Here is a 23,414-nt window from a genome sequence, read left to right on the forward strand (position 1 = left end):
ACGTCTCATAGGCCGTCAGGGGCTCTAAAGCGCCCGTTACCTCAGATGGCAGATACAGACGCCGACACGGATACTGAATCCTGTGTCGACGGTGAAGAGACAACCGTGATTTCCAGTAGGGCCACACGTTACATGATTGAGACAATGGAAAATGTTTTATACATTTCTGATAATACGAGTACCACCAAAAAGGGGTATTATGTTCGGTGAGGGAAAAACTACCTGTAGTTTTCCTGAATCTGAGAAATAAAATGAGGTGTGTGATGATGCGTGGGTTTCCCTCCGATAACAATTGATAATTTCTTAAAAAGTATTGGTGTATACCCTTTCCCGCCAGAGGTTAGGGTGCGTTGGGAAACACCCCCTAGGGGGGATAAGGCGCTCACACGCTTGTAAGAACAAGGGCTCTACCCTCTCATGAGATGGCCGCCCTTAAGGATCCTACTGATAGAAAGCAGGAGGGTATCCAAAAAATGTATTCACACACATACTGGTGTTATACTGCGACCAGCAATCGCCTCAGCCTGGAGGTGCAGTGCTGGGTTGGCATGGTCGGATTCCCTGACTGGAAATATTGATATCCTAGATAAGGATAGTATATTATTGCCTATAGAGCATTTAAAAGATGCATTTCTATATATGCATGATGCACAGCGGAATATTTGCCGACTGGCATCAAGTATAAGTGCGTTGTCCAATTCTACCAGTAAAATGGTCAGGTGATGCGGATTCCAAACGGCATTTGGAAGTATTGCCTTTGAAAAGGGACATTTGGGGTCGGTCTTTTAGACCTGGTGGCCACGGCAACAACTGGGAAATCCACGTTTGTACCCCAGGTCGCCTCTCAAAATAAGACGCCGTATTATCAGGCGCAGTCCTTTGTTGGCAAGCGGACAAAAGGTTCCTCTTTTCTGCTCGTGACAGAGGGAGAGGAAAAAGGCTGAAGAGATTAGCCAGTTCCCAGGAACAGAAACCCTTTCCCGCCTCTGCCAAGCCCTCGGTATGACGCTAGGGCCTTACAAGCTCAGGCACGGTGGGGGCCCGTTCTCAATGAATTTCAGTGCGCAGTGGGCTCACTCGCAAGTAGACCCCTGGATCCTTCAGGTAATATCTCAAGGGTACATATTGGAATTCGAGACGTCTCCCCCTCGCCGTTTCAAAAAGTCGGCTTTACCGACGTCTCCCTCTGACAGGGAGGCAGTTTGGGAAGCCATTCACAAGCTGTATTCCCAGCAGGTGATAATCAAGGTACCCCTCCTGCAACAGGGAACGGGGTATTATTCCACACTATTGTGGTACCGAAGCCAGACGGCTCGGTGAGACCGATTCTAAATCTAAATCTTTGAACACTTACATACAGAGGTTCAAATTCAAGATTGAGTCACTCAGAGCAGTGATTGCGAACCTGGAAGAAGGGGACTACATGATGTCTCGGGACATCAAGGATGCTTACCTTCATGTCAAAATTTACCCTTCTCACCAAGGGTACCTCAGGTTATGGTACAGAACTGTCACTATCAGTTCAGACGCTGCCGTAGGGATGGTCCACGGCACCCCGGGTCTTTACCAAGGTAATGGCCGAAATTATATCCCTTCGAAGGAAGGGAATTTTAGTTATCCCTTACTTGGACGATTCCCTGATAAGGGTAAGATCCAGGGAACAGTTGGAAGTCGGTGTAGCACTATCTCAGGTAGTGTTGCGGCAGCACGATTGGATTCTCAATATTCCAAAATCGCAGCTGGTTCCGACGACTTGTCTTCTGTTTCCTAGGGATGTTCCTGGACACAGTCCAGAAAAAAGGTGTTTCTCCCGGAAGAGAAAGCCAGGGAGTTATCCGAGCTAGTCAGGAACCTCCTAAAACCGAACCAAGTCTCAGTGCATCAATGCACAAGGGTTCTGGGTAAAAATGGTGGCTTCCTACGAAGCAATCCCATTCGTTAGATTCCACGCAAGAACTTTCCAGTGGAACCTACTGGACAAATGGTCCGGGTCGCATTTTCAGATGCATCAGCGGATAACCCTGTCACCAAGGACAAGGGTATCCATCCTGTGGTGGTTGCAGAGTGCTCATCTTCTAGAGGGCCGCAGATTCGGCATTCAGGACTGGGTCCTGGTGACCACGGATGCCAGCCTGCGAGGCTGGGGAGCAGTCACACAGGGAAGGAATATCCAGGGCTTAGGGTCAAGCCTGGATACATCACTTCACATAAATATCCTGAAGCTAAGGGCCATTTACAATGCTCTAAGCTTAGCAAGACCTCTGCTTCAAGGTCAGCCGGTGTTGATCCAGTCGGACAACATCATGGCAGTCACCCACGTAAACAGACAGGGTGGCACAAGAAGCAGGAGGGCAATGGCAGAAGCTGCAGGGATTCTTCGCTGGGCGGAAAATCATGTGATAGCACTGTCAACAGTATTCATTCCGGGAGTGGACAACTGGGAAGCAGACTTCCTCAGCACGACCTCCACCCGGGAGAGTGGGGACTTCACCCAGAAGTCGTCCACATGATTAAAAAACTCGACAGGTATTGCGCCAGGTCAAGAGACCCTCAGGCAATAGTTGTAGACGCTCTGGTAACACCGTGGGTGTACCAGTCAGTGTATGTGTTCCCTCCTCTGCCTCTCATACCCAAGGTACTGAGATTGATAAGATGGAGAGGAGAAATCACTATATTCGTGGCTCCGGATTGGCCAAGAAGGACTTGGTAACCGGAACTTCAAGAGATGCTCACGGAGGATCCGTGGCCTCTACCTCTAAGAAGGGACCTGCTCCAGCAAGGACCCTGTCTGTTCCAAGACTTACCGCGGCTGCGTTTGACGGCATGCCGGTTGAACACCGGATCCTGAAGGAAAAAAGGCATTCCGGATGAAGTCATCCATATCCTGATCTAAAGCCAGGAAGGATGTAACCGCAAAAACATTATCACCGCAATTGGCGAAAATATGTTGCGTAGTGCGAGGCCAGTAAGGCCCGACGGAGGAAATTCAACTGGGTCGATTCCTACATTTCCTGCAAACAGGAGTGTCTATGGGCCTGAAATTGGGGTCCATTAAGGTTCAGATTTCGGCCCTGTCAATTTTCTTCCAAAAAAGAACTAGCTTCAGTCCCTGAAGTTTAGACGTTTGTAAAAGGGGTACTGCATATACAGCCTCCTTTTGTGCCTCCAGTGGCAATTTGGGATCTCAATGTAGTTTGGGTTCCAAAAAGTCACATTGGTTTGAACCACTTAAATCTGTGGAGTTAAAATATCTCACATGGAAAGTGGTCATGCTGTTGGCCCTGGCCTGGGCCAGGCGCGTGTCAGAATTGGCGGCTTTATCCTGTAAAAGCCCTTATCTGATTTTCCATTCGGACAGGGCGGAATTGAGGACTCGTCCTCAGTTTCTCCCTAAGGTGGTTCCAGCGTTTTCACCTGAACCAACCTATTGTGGTGCCTGCGGCTACTAGGGACTTGGAGGAATCCAAGTTGCTGGATGTTGTCAGGGCCCTGAAAATATTTCCAGGACGGCTGGAGTCAGGAAATCTGACTCGCTGTTTATCCTGTATGCACCCAACATGCTGGGTGCTCCTGCTTCTAAGCAGACTATTGCTCGTTGGATTTGTAGTACAATTCAGCTTGCTCATTCTGTGGCAGGCCTGCCACAGCTAAAATCTGTAAAAGCCCGTTCCACAAGGAAGGTGGGCTCTTCTTGGGCGGCTGCCCGAGGGGTCTCGGCTTTACAACTTTGCCGAGCTGCTACTTGGTCAGGGGCAAACACGTTTGCTAAATTCTACAAATTTGATACCCTGGCTGAGGAGGACCTGGAGTTCTCTCATTCGGTGCTGCAGAGTCATCCGCACTCTCCCGCCCGTTTGGGAGCTTTGGTATAATCCCCATGGTCCTTACGGAGTCCCCAGCATCCACTTAGGACGTTAGAGAAAATAAGAATTTACTTACCGATAATTCTATTTCTCGTAGTCCGTAGTGGATGCTGGGCGCCCATCCCAAGTGCGGATTGTCTGCAATACTTGTACATAGTTATTGTTACAAAAATCGGGTTATTATTGTTGGGAGCCATCTTTTCAGAGGCTCCTCTGTTATCATACTGTTAACTGGGTTCAGATCACAAGTTGTACGGTGTGATTGGTGTGGCTGGTAATGAGTCTTACCCGGGATTCAAGATCCTTCCTTATTGTGTACGCTCGTCCGGGCACAGTATCCTAACTGAGGCTTGGAGGAGGGTCATAGGGGGAGGAGCCAGTGCACACCAGATAATCCTAAAGCTTTCTTTAGATGTGCCCAGTCTCCTGCGGAGCCGCTATTCCCCATGGTCCTTACGGAGTCCCCAGCATCCACTACGGACTATGAGAAATAGAATTATCGGTAAGTAAATTCTTATTTTTTCAAGCATAGTAGTTAGGAGCTGATTGGCTGGTACTTTATCTTCGTCGACTTTATCTCCATCCAAGGCTTAGTAAATAGACCCCTTAGACTGTCACTAACAGGTGAGAAGACGAGAAGAATAAGACCAGCATTGCTGTACATCTAAAGGACACACTTGAATAAATGAGGAATACAAAGCAACTTGAAAGCAGATGTTTCCAAACAGGTGCCGGTCCTTAAGTAAATATCATCCCATGCTTGTTGCCAGGCCAGCTGCCCGATATTTAGCCTACAATGGTAAAAGGAAGAAACGTCATTGACTTTGACAAAGAAGTGATTATTGAAGCATATTTGGCAGAGGCTACAGTGGCAGCGGTTGCTGAACTTGTCAGTATAGAAACAGGCACAGTAGCTGCATCATGCTGTCATGGAAGGATATAGGAAAGACCTCATCAGCTAGGTGCAGTTGTGTATGGAACAGGTCCTAAGACTATTAATGATACATCCTCTGCTCTAGATTCTCATCCCAAGGCATATTTGTCAGGATTAGTGGCTGTATTTAGACACTCTGCGTCACTGTTTATTTTTTTTATTGCTACCTGTATATTCAGTTGTTACAGAAAAGGGTCTACATTATTAGAAAGGATGTGGTAAGATACTGGCTGTCAAGATTCCACCAGTCACCAGTCAGAATGCTGACACTGGAATCCCGACAGGGTCAGGACTCCAGCACCAGAATCCCGACAGCCGACATCCCAACCAGAAGTATAGCGGGTGGGTTAGGGCCGGGTGTGTGTGTGTGTGTGGGGGGGTTATGTTTAGGCGCCACAGGGAGAGGTTAGGGTTAGTTTGCTGAAAGGGGTTAGGGGGTAGGGGAGAGGGAAGGACATACCTACCTCGCCCCTGTCAGCATTTCACAGTTTGGGATACCTGCGTCGGTATTGTGACTGCTGGCACCCAACATCAAAGATGTAGGAAATGTACCAGGTAGCCTCACTGAAGTAAGAGCTAACGGAGACATATTTTAGAGCTAATGGTGACATGTATTATGGTAGAGACCATATATTGTGCCAGTATGACCATCTGAATATGGGAATTATGCGTGTTTAGGACATCATACAATTATATTTAGTGAATTGTGCACTTAATGTCTGTTGGATGTGCCGACCCATATAATGATTACTAGATTACAGCATGACATCTACCATTATCTTTATGCCAGACTCTGCTCCCAGCCGCCAGCCTCCTGCAGTTGAATGGAGTGAGAGACGCCTGCTGCAAGTTCCTGCTCAGCCAGTTGGACCCCTCAAACTGCCTGGGAATCCGCAGCTTTGCAGATACACACTCCTGCAGCGACCTGCTGAAGTCTGCACATAAGTACGTCCTGCAACACTTTGTAGAGGTGTCAAAGACTGAGGAGTTCATGCTTCTGCCTTTAAAACAGGTAATAATTCATATTTCAGTTATTAAATGTGTCAGCCCCCAACTTTTTAACATATTAAGATGCATAGACAGCAATATAACATAACACTTCAATAATCAAATTATATTGTTGTGTTTTTGTTTAGTTTATGCAATTACAAACATTGTTTGTACAAACCTCTCCAAAACATTGGAGAGTCTCTGGTTTACTCTGAAAGAGGGTAATCTGACATGTAATTCTATTTCTCTGGACAGGAGATGCTGTTATCTAAAGGTGAACTGTGATTTGTTTTATTCATTTTTGGGATGCTCCGTTTGGAGTCGGGCTGCACAGTGCAGAACCCACCATCTGCCCTGACATCCCCCCCTTACCTCCTTAGAGATAAATCATAGTTACAACATATATATTTGCAGAACAGTTATCACCTGCTGGGGATTTACCACTTCTGAGAGTATCTATGACAGTGGGAAATGTGTGAAACCTTCTAAAGAGTGGAGACGTTGCCCATAGCAACAAATCCGCTTCTAGCTGGCATTTATCAAGTACATTCTATAAAACAATTCTAAACATGAAAGGAAGCGCTGTTCATCCAAAGTAAATTTTTTACACATTTATGACCTACATATACATACAAAATACACTCAGTCGGTATATTGAAACAATGAAAATATATATTATTAAACCAATTAAATAAATTCTATTAGATTAAGCCACTTTGGAGTTAATGCACAGCCTTTATAACTTAATTTTTATGCAAGCTCGCAAATTATTAAGCACATTGTGGCATTCTCTTTACAACAAAATGTTACTTTAGCAAGACCTACATCAGCTGTTAGGTTGCTTTTCCAGCGTCTTCTCAACGTTATAGTCACACAATGTCAGCAAATAATCTAACATAGAGAATGCACATATCAAACAATTGTCTCACTTCATTCATTAATTATTGCAGTGAAGACGTTATCAATGAATCTAACATCAATAAAAAAACTCAGCAGTCCAACGTCTCCATGTTACCCATATTATTGCTCCATTTCACAGTTAAATATACAAATATGGATCCAGTACCCTATGCCTGTGTATTCTCACCAGTCCTTGGCAAGAGTTTGTTTTGTTTCGCTGACTGTGATAACCTGGAGCTATGTTAATTAGTGATGAGCGGGTTCGGTTCCTCGGAAACCGAACCCCCCCGAACTTCACCCATTTTATACGGGTCCGAGGCATACTCTGATTCTCCCGTATGGCTCGGTTAGCCCGAACGTCATCATCCTGCTGTCGGATTCTCGCGAGATTCGGATTCTATATAAGCAGCCGCGCGTCGCCGCCATTTTCACTCGTGCATTGGAAATGTTAGGGAGAGGACGTGGCTGGCGTCCTCTCCATTTATTCATTGTTGATGCAAATATTTGTGCTTGCTTATATCTTAATTGTGGGGACTGGGGAACAGCTGTATTATTAATATAGGAGGAGTACAGTGCAGAGTTTTGCTGATCAGTGACCACCAGTTTTATCCGTTCTCTGCCTGAAAAAAACGCTACTTATCTGTGCTCAGTGTGCTGCATATATCTGTGCTCACACTGCTTAATTGTGGGGACTGGGGAGCAGCTGTATTATATAGGAGGAGTACAGTGCAGAGTTTTGCTGACAGTGACCACCAGTATACGTTGTCTGCCTGAAAAACACTCCATATCTGTGCTCAGTGTGCTGCATATATCTGTGCTCACACTGCTTTATTGTGGGGACTGGGGACCACCAGTATATTATATAGGAGGAGTACAGTGCAGAGTTTTGCTGACAGTGACCACCAGTATACGTTGTCTGCCTGAAAAACACTCCATATCTGTGCTCAGTGTGCTGCATATATCTGTGCTCACACTGCTTTATTGTGGGGACTAGGGACCAGCAGTATTATATAGGAGGAGTACAGTGCAGAGTTTTGCTGACCAGTGACCACCAGTATACGTTGTCTGCCTGAAAAACACTCTATATCTGTGCTGCATTGTAGTATATAGTAGGAGTACAGTGCATAATTTTGCTGACCACCAGTATATAATATATAGGAGTACGATACAGAAGGCCACTGCTGTACCTACCTCTGTGTCGTCAAGTATACTATCCATCCATACCTGTGGTGCATTTCAGTTTTGCACAGTTTGCTGACCACCAGTATATAATATATAGCATTACGGTACAGTAGGCCACTGCTGTACCTACCTCTGTGTCGTCAAGTATACTATCCATCCATACCTGTGGTGCATTTCAGTTTTGCACAGTTTGCTGACCACCAGTATATAATATATAGCATTACGGTACAGTAGGCCACTGCTGTACCTACCTCTGTGTCGTCAAGTATACTATCCATCCATACCTGTGGTGCATTTCAGTTTTGCACAGTTTGCTGACCACCAGTATATAATATATAGCATTACGGTACAGTAGGCCACTGCTGTACCTACCTCTGTGTCGTCAAGTATACTATCCATCCATACCTGTGGTGCATTTCAGTTTTGCACAGTTTGCTGACCACCAGTATATAATATATAGCATTACCGTACAGTAGGCCACTGCTGTACCTACCTCTGTGTCGTCAAGTATACTATCCATCCATACCTGTGGTGCATTTCAGTTTTGCACAGTTTGCTGACCACCAGTATATAATATATAGCATTACGGTACAGTAGGCAACTGCTGTACCTACCTCTGTGTCGTCAAGTATACTATCCATCCATACCTGTGGTGCATTTCAGTTGTGCGCAGTATATATAGTAGTAGGCCATTGCTATTGATACTGGCATATAATTCCACACATTAAAAAATGGAGAACAAAAATGTGGAGGTTAAAATAGGGAAAGATCAAGATCCACTTCCACCTCGTGCTGAAGCTGCTGCCACTAGTCATGGCCGAGACGATGAAATGCCATCAACGTCGTCTGCCAAGGCCGATGCCCAATGTCATAGTAGAGAGCATGTAAAATCCAAAAAACAAAAGTTCAGTAAAATGACCCAAAAATCAAAATTGAAAGCGTCTGATGATAAGCGTAAACTTGCCAATATGCCATTTACGACACGGAGTGGCAAGGAACGGCTGAGGCCCTGGCCTATGTTCATGGCTAGTGGTTCAGATTCACATGAGGATGGAAGCACTCATCCTCTCGCTAGAAAAAATGAAAAGACTTAAGCTGGCAAAAGCACAGCAAAGAACTGTGCGTTCTTCTAAATCACAAATCCCCAAGGAGAGTCCAATTGTGTCGGTTGCGATGCCTGACCTTCCCAATACTGGACGGGAAGAGCTTGCGCCTTCCACCATTTGCACGCCCCCTGCAAGTGCTGGAAGTAGCACCCGCAGTCCAGTTCCTGATAGTCAAATTGAAGATGTCACTGTTGAAGTACACCAGGATGAGGATATGGGTGTTGCTGGCGCTGGGGAGGAAATTGACAAGGAGGATTCTGATGGTGAGGTGGTTTGTTTAAGTCAGGCACCGGGGGAGACACCTGTTGTCCGTGGGGCGAATATGGCCATTGACATGCCTGGTCAAAATACAAAAAAAAACAGCTCTTCGGTGTGGAATTATTTCAACACAAATGCGGACAACATGTGTCAAGCCGTGTGTTGCCTTTGTCAAGCTGTAATAAGTAGGGGTAAGGACGTTAACCACCTCGGAATATCCTCCCTTATACGTCACCTGCAGCGCATTCATCATAAGTCAGTGACAAGTTCAAAAACTTTGGATGACAGCGGAAGCAGTCCACTGACCACTAAATCCCTTCCTCTTGTTGTAACCAAGCTCCTGCAAACCACACCACCAACTCCCTCAGTGTCAATTTCCACCTTACACAGGAAAGCCAATAGTCCTGCAGGCCATGTCACTTGCAAGTCTGACGAGTCCTCTCCTGCCTGGGATTCCTCCGATGCATCCTTGAGTGTAACGCCTACTGCTGCTGGCGCTGCTGTTGTTGCTGCTGGGAGTCGATCGTCATCCCAGAGGGGAAGTCGGAAGACCACTTGTACTACTTCCAGTAAGCAATTGACTGTCCAACAGTCCTTTGCGAGGAAGATGAAATATCACAGCAGTCATCCTGCTGCAAAGCGGATAACTCAGGTCGTGGCAGCCTGGGCGGTGAGAAACGTGGTTCCGGTATCCACCGTTAATACAGAGGCAACTAGAGACTTGATTGAGGTACTGTGTCCCCGGTACCAAATACCATCTAGGTTCCATTTCTCTAGGCAGGCGATACCGAAAATGTACACAGACCTCAGAAAAAGAGTCACCAGTGTCCTAAAAAATGCAGTTGTACCCAATGTCCACTTAACCACGGACATGTGGACAAGTGGAGCAGGGCAGACTCAGGACTATATGACTGTGACAGCCCACTGGGTAGATGTATTACCTCCCGCAGCAAGAACAGCAGCGGCGGCACCAGTAGCAGCATCTCGCAAACGCCAACTCGTTCCTAGGCAGGCTACGCTTTGTATCACCACTTTCCATAAGAGGCACACAGCTGACAACCTCTTACGGAAACTGAGGAACATCATCGCAGAATGGCTTACCCCAATTGGACTCTCCTGGGGATTTGTGACATCGGACAACGCCACCAATATTGTGCGTGCATTACATCTGGGCAAATTCCAGCACGTCCCATGTTTTGCACATACATTGAATTTGGTGGTGCAGAATTATTTAAAAAACGACAGGGGTGTGCAAGAGATGCTGTCGGTGGGCCAAAGAATTGCGGCCACTTTCGGCATTCAGCCACCGCGTGCCGAAGACTGGAGCACCACCAAACATTCCTGAACCTGCCCTGCCATCATCTGAAGCAAGAGGTGGTAACGAGGTGGAATTCAACCCTCTATATGCTTCAGAGGATGGAGGAGCAGCAAAAGGCCATTCAAGCCTATACATCTGCCCACGATATAGGCAAAGGAGGGGGAATGCACCTGACTCAAGCGCAGTGGAGAATGATTTCAACGTTGTGCAAGGTTCTGCAACCCTTTGAACTTGCCACACGTGAAGTCAGTTCAGACACTGCCAGCCTGAGTCAGGTCATTCCCCTCATCAGGCTTTTGCAGAAGAAGCTGGAGACATTGAAGGAGGAGCTAAAACAGAACGATTCCGCTAGGCATGTGGGACTTGTGGATGGAGCCCTTAATTCGCTTAACCAGGATTCACGGGTGGTCAATCTGTTGAAATCAGAGCACTACATTTTGGCCACCATGCTCGATCCTAGATTTAAAACCTACGTTGTATCTCTCTTTCCGGCAGACACAAGTCTGCAGAGGTTCAAAGACCTACTGGTGAGAAAATTGTCAAGTCAAGCGGAACGTGACCCGTCAACATCTCCTCCTTCACATTCTCCCGCAACTGGGGGTGCGAGGAAAAGGCTAAGAATTCCGAGCCCACCCGCTGGCGGTGATACAGGGCAGTCTGGAGCGAGTGCTGACATCTGGTCTGGACTGAAGGTCCTGCCAACGATTACTGACATGTCGTCTACTGTCACTGCATATGATTCTCTCACCATTGAAAGAATGGTGGAGGATTATATGAGTGACCGCATCCAAGTAGGCACGTCAGACAGTCCGTACGTATACTGGCAGGAAAAAGAGGCAATTTGGAGGCCCTTGCACAAACTGGCTTTATTCTGCCTAAGTTGCCCTCCCTCCAGTGTGTACTCCGAAAGATTGTTTAGTGCAGCCGCTCACCTTGTCAGCAATCGGCGTACGAGGTTACTTCCAGAAAATGTGGAGAAGATGATGTTCATCAAAATGAATTATAATCAATTCCTCCGTGGAGACATTCACCAGCAGCAATTGCCTCCAGAAAGTACACAGGGATCTGAGATGGTGGATTCCAGTGGGGACGAATTAATAATCTGTGAGGAGGGGGATGTACACAGTGAAAGGGGTGAGGAATCGGAGGATGATGATGAGGTGGACATCTTGCCTCTGTAGAGCCAGTTTGTGCAAGGAGAGATTAATTGCTTCTTTTTTGGTGGAGGCCCAAACCAACCAGTCATTTCAGTCACAGTCGTGTGGCAGACCCTGTCGCTGAAATGATGGGTTCGTTAAAGTGTGCATGTCCTGTTTATACAACATAAGGGTGGGTGGGAGGGCCCAAGGACAATTCCATCTTGCACCTCTTTTTTCTTTAATTTTTCTTTGCATCATGTGCTGTTTGGGGACAATTTGTTTGAAGTGCTATCCTGCCTGACACTGCAGTGCCACTCCTATATGGGCCAGGTGTTTGTGTCGGCCACTTGTGTCGCTTAGCTTAGTCACACAGCTACCTTGGTGCGCCTCTTTTTTTCTTTGCATCATGTGCTGTTTGGGGACAATTTTTTTGAAGTGCCATCCTGCCTGACACTGCAGTGCCACTCCTAGATGGGCCAGGTGTTTGTGTCGGCCACTTGTGTCGCTTAGCTTAGTCACACAGCGACCTTGGTGCGCCTCTTTTTTTCTTTGCATCATGTGCTGTTTGGGGACTATTTTTTTGAAGTGCCATCCTGCCTGACACTGCAGTGCCACTCCTAAGCTGTTTTTGAGGTTTTTTTGTAAAAAAACACCCGAATCCAAAACACAGCCGAATCCGACAAAAAAATTTCAGGGAGATTTTGCCAAAACGCGTCCGAATCCAAAACACGGCCGCGGAACCGAATCCAAAACCAAAACACAAAACCCGAAAAATGTCCGGTGCACATCACTAATGTTAATCACTGTAATTAACGTTAATGTTCAACTCTACGCAATTCTCCATCTGACAGGTCTCATCAGCGACTTCATCAAAAGTGGATTAATCTAATGCAGTTTATTTAATTTGTCTTATAATATGAATTTTAATTGGTTCAATGTACCGTCCGAGTGTACTTTGTATGTATATGTATGTAACACTGTAAATGAGTAAAAAAAATGTACTTTGGATGAACAGCGCTTCATTTCTTTTTTATAATTGTTTTTTTCTTTTGTGGAGGTTAAGTGTCCTCTATATTGACACTGCAGTTTATCCAAAGAGTATCCTCCCACAGATTACTTCATTATCAGCTCCTGGATTTTATTTGTTTTTTTACATTACATGCTATGTTGAAGCTGTTAGGTTGCTATGGGCAACTACTCCACTTGTCCACTCATTACATGTTTTGATACATCTCCCCCAGTATGTGGTAGACTGTGAGTCACAGTATGCTATGCAGCACAGTAACCGTGCATCTAGGTTCCAGGCTGCATGCACTTAACATAGCAAATACAATTAACAGTTAGCTTTTGTGTGTCTACTAAACGTTAGATAATGAAAGCAGACGTATGGTTACTATGGTAACGTTAATAAATATGCCTTGCAGCTAGGGTTGACACTTCAACCCTTTAATTCTGGACACATATTATTTACGGGTGTAGTATGGTGTGCCGGCGGCCGGGCTCCCGGCGACCAGCATACCGGTGCCGGGAGCCCGATCGCTGGCATACCGACAGCGTGGCGAGCGCAAAGGAGCCCCTTACGGGCTCGCTGCACTCGTCACGCTGTGGGCACGGTGGCGCGCCACGCTATTTATTCTACCTCCAGGGGGGTCGTGGACCCCGACGAGGGAGAATATCTGTCGGTATGCCGGGTGTCGGGGTTCCGGTGCCGGTATACTGTGCGCCGGGATCCCGACATTCGGCATACTGAAGACCACCCATTATTTACACAGGTTCTGTGGCTGGCTGACTTCAAGACTCTATTTCACCTGGTTTTAATCAGCCACAGACCCTGTGTAATTAATGTGTCCAGAATTAGTGATGAGGTGGCATCCCTACTTGCAGCCTCTACCTCCAGCAGTTCTGCAGATTAGGCACAGATATCCCGACCAGAGAAAATCAAGAAACTTTAAGGGGCCCATACATTACGTGAGTATTGGGGTAATTTGCCTTTCTGCCGATGCCTGGGTCAGGAGATTGGGGAAATCCAACATGTTGGAAATCCTCTATCCGATGATTCTGACCATAAAATGTTTGGGATTGGCAAATCTGGGATTTAAGATGCTGTTTTTTGCCAATTTCCTGATGGATCGCTGATCATAGATGTCTGCAGATTGGCAGGTCAACATCGGCAGAACAGGGAATCTGCCTACATTGGTTTCTACGTATTTATCTAAACTGGATGTAACTAAAAACAAAAGATTACATGCCCACAACCTGATTGGAAGATTATGACCGCTTGTGCCTAGCTTTGTATGAGTGAGCCTATTTTTATGAGAGTCTTGGAGATTGATAAATCATTGTGGGAAGGTGGAAGGGATGGGGGGAGTGCATATGTTGGCACATTTACACCAGTGTAATAAACTTATTGCAATGTACCATAACAGCACATGTAATAAATACCACACTTTCTGATTAATTTGTTGTAGCATAAAAATAAAAAGTTTACATTTAATTAACCTAAAAGGGGATGTCGTAAAGTGTGTTAGGTATTCGTATTAGTGTACAGAGGTTTTGGTGGGTAGGGGTGTTAGTGGGCAGCACTTTCAAGTGATGTTTTTAGGCACTACAAGGTGTATGTGACATCTTACAAAAGGTTACATAAAAACAAGTACAGTAAGTAATATATACTATGGAATGCATCACAGAATTGATGCACACTATTTCTTCAGCAGGTACAGTAAAATCAACTCAAATGAATACAGAATACAGGTTGAACACGAAGGGCATTTTGCCTTTTTTCAACCTCAGTTACTATGTTAGAAATACAAACATTGCAATAAAAATACAGACAACCAAAGCAATTCAATTGCCGGTGATGATTTTGCCAGGCTACATACCAAAATTAAACACACACCTCACAAATAATGGAATCATACCTAAGTGCAATACAAACAATATATTGACTTCTCTAGATTAGGCTAATTTGCTATGTGTAGATATAGTGTTATATTAATAAAAACAATATAAATACCGAGATGACAATAGCGATGGGAGGACAGTGGCGGTACTATGCATGGGGTAGCCTTCCCCAGAGTGATCAGGTGTAAGGTATCTCTTGGTGACTATAATAAACAGGAAGGACCCCTATCTCTGGCAAAAACACCAGTTCTCATCAGAGAAACAGGTTTTCTCACGTTAGTCAATAGACCCGTAAGTAAGTTTGTTTTCTCTGTAAGCAAAATAGTTCATTTAGGGGTCTATTCATGAAGCAGTGGAGAAGTTGTCCATGGCAACCAATCAGCATTGACTTAACATTTATCATTTGCATACTAAAAAATTATACAGAGCAGCTGATTGGTTACCATGGGCAACTTCTCCACTCTTTTCACTGCTTCATGAATAGACCCCTTATTGTTATCTTCAGCTTCCCTACCTGAAGGGCAAAATGTGCACAGATCTCTAACATTGATGGCTCATGGTGTTTGAAAGAAGATCAATAAATATCATATTCTGCTAATCAAATGTGAACCTTCAGAATGCTTTATCGCCCCCCAATACCTCCTAACCCCACCCCACCCACTGATCTTCTCTCTTCTTCTAATCCATCAGTGATTACACAGCTAGAGTTACTCAGCCAATGCTGTCCTCCCACACAGAATTTCCCTCTTTCAGAAGCCCCCTCACAAACACGTACACAACGACTTAGGCACCCCGTATAATCACCATATCTCCTAGCAACTGCCTGTGATACACAATGAAGGGAAACTCCAACACAAGAAGCCGCCAGCGCATAGCTACACGAGGGCCCAGCTGTTAGGCTCTGAATGGATATTTCCCACTGTATTTTCCCTACACGTCTTTAGTGATTAGAGGCAATGGCTGCCAGCATATCTGTCAAGCTGTTGTTTTGTCACAGTGAGATTTCCTGTTTTCAGCTATTAATATGTTCTTAGCCAAGATATTTTGAGATACAAGATATTAATACCTGTTATTTATGCACCCTGATATTTGCTATGAAGCCAAATAAAGGGAAGGAGGTAACTGCATTTCGGATACATGAGCCGTAAAATTATTTCTATATAATGCTTATACATTGAGGCATTCTGCTTGATGATGCTTTGTGCAATATTTTGAGTGTTTATGGCAGGTCTGTGTAATACTACTGCATATTAATATACAGCTGGGAGGGTGGTGTGACTGAAAGAACAGAAAGACATCTGAAGACTGCTGGTACTACTTACATAAAGTGGAAGGTCCATATCCCACCTAGCCATGCATGTCTGTAAGATGTAAGTGGTATGGGAATAGAAGTGCAGATAGAAGGAGGAAACAAAGTTCCCCCAGGAGGAACAAGAGCTGTAGCGTGGAGACCGAATAGATAAAATATGATGAGAGAGGTTTTTTTTGAGATTGCAGACAAATGGGTCAATCCAATTAGCTGCGAAGGGTGCGAAGGGTGCGAAGTGCCGTTGCAACGGCATTTCAACGCTGGCAACGGCACCCGATCTCACGCCCTTCGCAGGCTCGAATCAGGCCCAATTCGCACAAAATTGCTCAGACATCTATGGGTTGGCAAGCAGTTAATTCATCCTGCCGTAAAGATAATATCGCAGCTAATTGGATTGACCCCAAATTTTTAAAACTACTGTGTCAGTTACTGTAAGTCTCAGTGCAAATGATCTAGAGAAAGCAGCTACACATACATCTTCTATTCCATGGAATCCTGGTTCTTGTTTCTTATTGTCTTTGTCCTACAGGTGCTGGACCTCATTTCCAGTGACAGTCTGAATGTTCCTTCAGAGGAGGAGGTGTACCGAGCTGTCCTGAACTGGGTCAAACATGATGTGGATGGAAGGAGACAACATGTTCCCCGGGTGAGGATCCTGCCCAACATGCTGCTGTCAACCCTGCCCTTTAAGACAGTTGTGGAAAGCCTGGGTGTACTACGATATACCGGTGCTCGGGATCCTGGCACCCAGCATACCGGCATCGGGATCCCAGCCGCCGGACAGCCGGCAGCGGGACGAACGCTAAAGAGCCCCTTGTGGGCTTGCTGCACTCGCCACACTGTGCTTCCCGGAAAGCCTAGCCACTTTACATCCTTATGGTAGTAGCTACAGCTGGAAAGTCACAGCTGCCAACCTAGTTTTTGGATCATCAGAATGTCCACACTAGTTAGACTAAATTAGTAAATGAGTGTGGGATTTTGTGGCAGGCTGTGACGTTTCTACTCATGTTATTCTGTTAGAGATGACAGGTGCAGTGTTCATATGGGAGTAAGTAAATAGAATCATATGGAAAAGCCGCTGACTGAGAAGGAGTGTAAGGAGTGGGGTCCCCAACAGCAGCAGTGATATGATCTTCTGCCGAACAGTGGCAGGAATATTGTATGACAAATGAAACTCCAGATGAAACAATCATGCGTATTCAACTTGCTTGCTTATTTTTGTTTTATGTAAAATAGGGGTTTACCATTTAAACCCCTTTCAGCCTTTAATAGGGAAAAGTGTACCAAAGTATATTATTATTGTTTAGTTATAGCTGCAATCATATTACACAGCACTGTAGAGGGAATATGTGGGCAGGGTGGTACTGTATCTGCCACTGGGACGGTACAATTCTATACTGTGGGGGCAGCCAGAACACCCAGCGTGCATATGCTTGATGGCTAGGGACTGACTCCCAGCCTGGCAGTATTTCTCTGTTACTGGTATCAATTGATTTTCATCCTAATACACTGGCTGAGGACTGATCCACCCATCCCCATGTCATATTATGCAAGTAGCCAGCCCACGTTTGAGGGAATAGAATTGGGAACGGACTAGTGACTACTGTCCAGGCACATCCGGGATGCCTCCGGACAGTCTGGAAAACAGAAGATCTGTCTGGACGGCTGTTAATCCTAGACAGAGGCAGAGGAGATTTACCACAAGGCAACCAAGACGGCTGTTTGGGGTCCTGTGGGTCCCAGGGAGGTCCGCTGATAAGGCTGTATGGAGGACATTTCCGGTGGACAGCAACCTCCGCCAAAAATGTCTGAGCACTGAGCTACTGAATACTCCCTGCAGGCTGCCAGTGATGAGACAGCTGGTGGGTGCTGCATCCAGTGCACTCCTGTGTCTCCAGTCCTGCAGTATTGTGCATGTGACCCATCATGACACACGTGTTTATGACATCACACGCGCAGAGAGAGGAGCTGGGAGACACACAGAGAAAATCATGAGCACTTAGGGTGTACTTTATTACAGTATTTTTGCTAATTTTGTATGACATCCACCTACTTCAAATTCCAATCAGGCAGGGGGTGCTGCACAATGTATAACACCCACCTGCTACAATCAGGGGAGGGGTACACTGACTGATGATATATCAATATGCTATTATATTGTATTTTAAGTACTACTGTGTATAGGTGATGGGGGCCTGCCTGCTACAGTCAGTGGGGACACTGATATATAATAAATACAGTCACACTGACTGAAGAGGGTAATAATGGGTATTATAAAATGCTGATATAAAATGCAGCCAGTGAGTGGATGTGGTGCAATCAATGAAGGGGGAAAGTAATATACTGTAATAGAATATAAGGAGGAAAACCAACAATTAATTTAAGAGGCAAATATCAGGAACGAAAATATAATGCTATGGATTGTTTAAAGGATTAGGGTCCCAAATTGGTATCTTGCTCAGGGCCCCGTAAGGGTCTAAATCCACCTCTGGACAGAGGTGATCCGAAGCATCACTGAAGCTGTCAGTTCGCCCCCCTCACACCTGTGTTGAGCTCCCACTGACATATCTGACCAATTAGTAGGGTGCTGGTTGGTCAGTTTTAGTGTCTGATTTGCATATCAACATACTATTTGAGGTGTGGCTATTAAATAACAAGACTGTACTTGTAGAAAATAAACCATACTGCATGAGTTAAAAGGAAATGGGGGAACATTGACCTTGGACAATCCCAAAACGTTTTTTCAAGTTTCACCCCTCTCACACAGACAGTTTGCTGTCACATAGGGTTCAAAGAACTTGTGTTTTTCCTGTGTGTCATAAAAAATGCTTAGTTCAATAGTAAAGCAACATGTTAACTTAACATTTGTAGTTAAATTGAACAATACACCCACCGAATCTTTCCATATGCTAAACGAGGTTTACACGGCAGATTGTACGTGACATGCACTTGTGTCTGAGTGGCACAAAAGATTTAGTAACGGTTCTGAGGATGTTGAAGATGATAAATGTCACAGAAGGTCTTACACATCAAACACAAACCAAAATGTGGAAAAGAACTTAGAACATTGGACCTGATTCAGTAAGCATTGCGAATTCTGCTAAGTTGCAGAATTTGTAATCCTTTTGATAGCATGCTGGGGGCTGCCCAAGACCGTCCAGCATGCTAATCACCGCACCCCCCCCTCCCTCCCAACCCCTCATTGATCGCTAAAAATATGGGAAGCATCCTGCCAACGCAGCCTGGCTGTGCCCACAGGAGGCCCTTCGCCATCTTTCTAATCGCAGCGGCTGCGTGTGATGTCACACAGCCGCCCCAATTATGCCCTCGCAATGCTCCGTCTCCACTTTGGAAACGGAGCATTGCCGTCCCCCTTCCCCCCCCCCCCCTCCCATATTGACAGGCAGAGGCGTTCGCGTTTTCTGCGGGGCGTCCGGATTTAGCCCCATTGTTTGAATTGACTATTGACTCAACATCCGAATGAAAGCAGAAATGATAAACCGAGAAACTGGCATGAAGATCTTAACATTACAAAAATTGGTGCGAAGATGGTTCCAAAGCTTCTTACTGCTGAGCAGAAAGAAAATCAAATGCAATTTTGTACAGACATTTTGGAACAAATTCAAGCAGATTGGTATTTTTTACATAAATTACCTGTGATGAAACATGGATCCTGAGACAAACAGCAGTCCACGCACTGGGAAACACCATCGTCACCAAGAATGAAGAAAGCATGTCAAAGCAATTCCAAAGCCATGTTAATTGTTTTGCTTGATATCAAGGGTGTTATTTTGGCAGACTGGGTACCAGAGGGTGCAAAAGTGAATCCGCATTACTACAAAAATGTTCTACAAACTTTCCAAGAAAGAATCAGACGAAAGATGCTAGAGTTGTGGAAAAATGGCTACAAAGAACTAAGGATAAAATAGGGTTGAGGTTACATAAAGGTTAAAAAAAGGAGCAGACCAGATGAGCCAAGTTATTCTTCTCTGCCGGCAAATTCTATGGGGGTCATTCCGAGTTGTTCGCTCGTTATTTTTTTGTCTTAACGGAGCGAATAGTCGCTAATGCGCATGCGCAATGTCCGCAGTGCGACTGCGCCAAGTAAATTTGCTATGCAGTTAGGAATTTTACTCACGGCATTACGAGGTTTTTTCTTCGTTCTGGTGATCGTAATGTGATTGACAGGAAGTGGGTGTTTCTGGGCGTAAACAGGCTGTTTTATGGGTGTGTGTGAAAAAACGCTACCGATTCTGGGAAAAACGCGGGAGTGGCTGGAGAAATGGAGGAGTGTCTGGGCGAACGCTGGGTGTGTTTGTGACGTCAAACCAGGAACGACAAGCACTGAACTGATCGCAGTTGCCGAGTAAGTCTGGAGCTACTCAGAAACTGCTAAGAAGTGTCTATTCGCAATTCTGCTAATCTTTCGTTCGCAATTTTAATATGCTAAGATTCACTCCCAGTAGGCGGCGGCTTAGCGTGTGCAAAGCTGCTAAAAGCAGCTTGCGAAGCGAACAACTCGGAATGACCCCCTATGTTTCTATCCTCCATCAGGACATGCACCAGCTCACATAGCTCTCTCTGTGAAGCAGTTTTTGACTAAGAAGCAAATTACAGTGCTAGAACACCCTCCATACTCGCCAGACCTAGCACCGTGTGACTTTTTAACTTTTCCATAAAGTAAAATCTGTAGTCAAGGAACCCGTTTTGCATCAGTTCCTGAGGTAAAGAAGAAAACGGTGGAGCTGCTGAGATAGCTGACAGATAATGAGCTACAGCATGGCTTTGAACAATGGAAAAGAAGGCAGTACATAGAAGGGAAATGGAGTTAAAATGTATTTAATATGATTAAACATAAATGATAGAATCAGTCTCATCATTTAAGAGTGGAGAAGTCACCTCTGCCAGTGATTATGCTGTGGGTCCGGGTAGACCGTACACTGCAACCTAATTTTCACAGTTGGAATCCTGCTGCCGGCATTCTGACCGTCTGGATGCTGTACCCAACCGCCCTATTGCAGTTTTTCGTCACACCCCTTGTCATGCCCACTGTCCAGAAAATTGAAAAGTAGAAAGGTGGTAACTCTGCACATTCCGTGACTGGAGGATGGGAGAACTACCAGAGACTTGGTTGCAAGATAAACAGGGTGTGTGACTTGGGGGAGCAGCATTACAGGGTGACAGTGTGCCCTGTCCTGGCCTCGCCTCCTGTCACACCTAAGGTGTGGGGCCACCAGCTCTGGGAAGTAAAATTTCTCCCTTAGCATCCTAAGGACAGTTCCACATGCTGCAGGGTGCCTTCCTTGAGCATCTGTTGGACCTTCCAGGCAGCTCTGCAACTGACTGCAAGGTGTTGTCTCAGACACCATGCAAGCCTCAGACACTCCCCATTATGGCATTGCTTGGATCAGAAGGATTAAACATTGCTAAATTGCTGATCTTTAGAGAGGAACCCTGGGACTAATGTCTGATGTTGCTGGTCATTCATGAGGGGATTTGGGGCAGTACGGATGGTGTAATGGTTAGCATTACTGCCTCACAGCACTGAGGTCATGGGTTCGATTCCCACCATGGCCCTAACTGTGCGCAGTTTGTATATTCTCCCCGTACTTGCGTGGGTTTCCTCCGGGTACTACGGTTTCCTCCCACAATCCAAAAATATACTGGTAGGTTAATTGGCTTCCAACAAAATTAACACTAGCGTGAATGTGTCTGTGTGTACATGTGGTAGGGAATATAGATTGTAAGCTCCACTGGGGCAGGGACTGATGTGAATGGGCAAAATATTCTCTGTAAAGCGCTGCGGAATATGTGTGCGCTATATAAATAACTGGTAATAATAATAATAATAATTTGCTGCACTGTGCAAGCTAAAGGGTTGTGACAGTCTCTTATTGTGCGTATGTGTTTTGTTTATATGTTACCTGCTGGCTGTGTAGGTGTATTCATGTGCACATTATAGATGATATCTGTATTTCCAGGCAGAGTTAATGGGTGTGGGCCCTGGCCAGCACCAGCAGATATGTGTACCAGGTGCAACAAATCTGGATGGGTTAGCATGTGTGTGTGTAGGGGCACATGTATTATTATCGGGACTTGAACTTACTATTTATTATCTCGGCAGCAAGTATCATGTATTAATATTCATGTGCCAGGATAGGGGTTCCAATAGGAGCTTGCCCTTACAATGTGTAAAAGTAAGGCCCTCATTCCGAGTTGATCGCTCGCTAGCTGCTTTTAGCAGCAGTGCAAACGCTAAGCCACCACCCTCTGGGAGTGTATCTTAGGTTAGCAGAACAGTACTGAAATTTTTTCAAGCAGTTTCAGAGTGGCTGCAGACCTACTCCTTCCTTGCGATCACTTCAGTCTGTTTAGTTCCTGTTTCAACGTCACAAACACGCCCTGCGTTCGGCCAGCCACGCCTGCGTTTTTACCTGACACGCCTGTGTTTTTTTAGCACACTCCCGGAAAACGGTCAGTTACCACCCAGAAACACCCACTTCCTGTCAATCACTCACCGATCAACAGGGCGACGGAAAAGAGTTGCTCAACCATGTGTAAAACTGCATAGTTTTGTGTGAAAGTACGTCGCGCGTGCGCACTGCGGACTATACGCATGCGCAGTTATGCCGTTTTTTTACCTGATCGCTGCGTTGCGAAAATCGTCAGCGAGCGATCAACTCGGAATGACCCCCTAAATTGTTTGCTTAATGCAATCACGTTACTTCCAGATTTGGGACCTGACCATGCTACTTTAGACTGCGCATATGCATGTGACTGTCGCCGGTGAGGGATCCTGCAGATCCCTCTCCTGGTAAGTTTTCCAAAGTGTAGCCCATAGGCTACATTGGCTTATCCCATCTGAATATGGCATCAACTACCAGCCTCATTCACTGAAATGCTTCACATTCTGGAGGCTGGTAAATTTGGCATTTTAATAGCCCCCATTTGCGTTTGAAAATGAGGGGTCTTAGCATATATGTCCAATCACATCCAGATGGTACATAATATTCGCAGATACCCACCGAAAGGGATATCCTGCAAATATTTTTTGATACATATGTCCCATAATGTGGAGGTTCACACAGGGGCTTTTGGAATATTTTCCACTCTGAATTCCTAATCTTCCCATATATATTGATCACTAGAATGGTGCTTGTATTATATTTTTTTTTTTTCAATGCTCCCTGTGCTGTATATCAGTAACTAGAATCGTTTCTGTGTTGTAGTTGAAGGAATACTATTATTTTTATTAGTGGTCACTGTAATAGTCTCTGCTGTGTCAGATGAGATTCATAGGTGTTATATTTGATTATAACTTTTTGACATTTTTTTTTGTCATTGCCTATTTAAGCCCCACCAACATTTGATAAACTACACCTACAAGATTTTATGCCACACCTATTGTTGAACTGAAATTCATCGGTCCAACTTGCTTGTGTTTGCCTCCCAGCTTGAAAATTTCCAGCCAGACCCCTTTTCTCTTACGTCGTAGAGGATGCTGGGGACTCCGT

The 23,414-nt window shown here is 45.3% G+C and overlaps 1 protein-coding gene across 3 annotated transcripts in view; it reads left to right on the top strand.

Moving 5' to 3' along the window:
• The window catches only part of KLHL17 (kelch like family member 17), a 187,530-nt gene that overhangs the window by 109,385 nt on the left and 54,731 nt on the right, over positions 1 to 23,414 (top strand). For 2 of the 3 annotated variants that reach the window (XM_063943130.1, XM_063943131.1), the window contains exons 4-5: positions 5,588 to 5,809; positions 16,430 to 16,546. In XM_063943130.1, the coding sequence (XP_063799200.1) occupies positions 5,588 to 5,809; positions 16,430 to 16,546 (339 nt within the window). The remainder of the gene's footprint in view (positions 1 to 5,587; positions 5,810 to 16,429; positions 16,547 to 23,414) is intronic. The other variant, XM_063943132.1, reaches the window with a different exon arrangement.

The sequence above is a fragment of the Pseudophryne corroboree genome, chromosome 10 (genome assembly GCF_028390025.1).
Source record: "Pseudophryne corroboree isolate aPseCor3 chromosome 10, aPseCor3.hap2, whole genome shotgun sequence".
Classification (NCBI taxonomy): Eukaryota; Metazoa; Chordata; class Amphibia; order Anura; family Myobatrachidae; genus Pseudophryne; species Pseudophryne corroboree.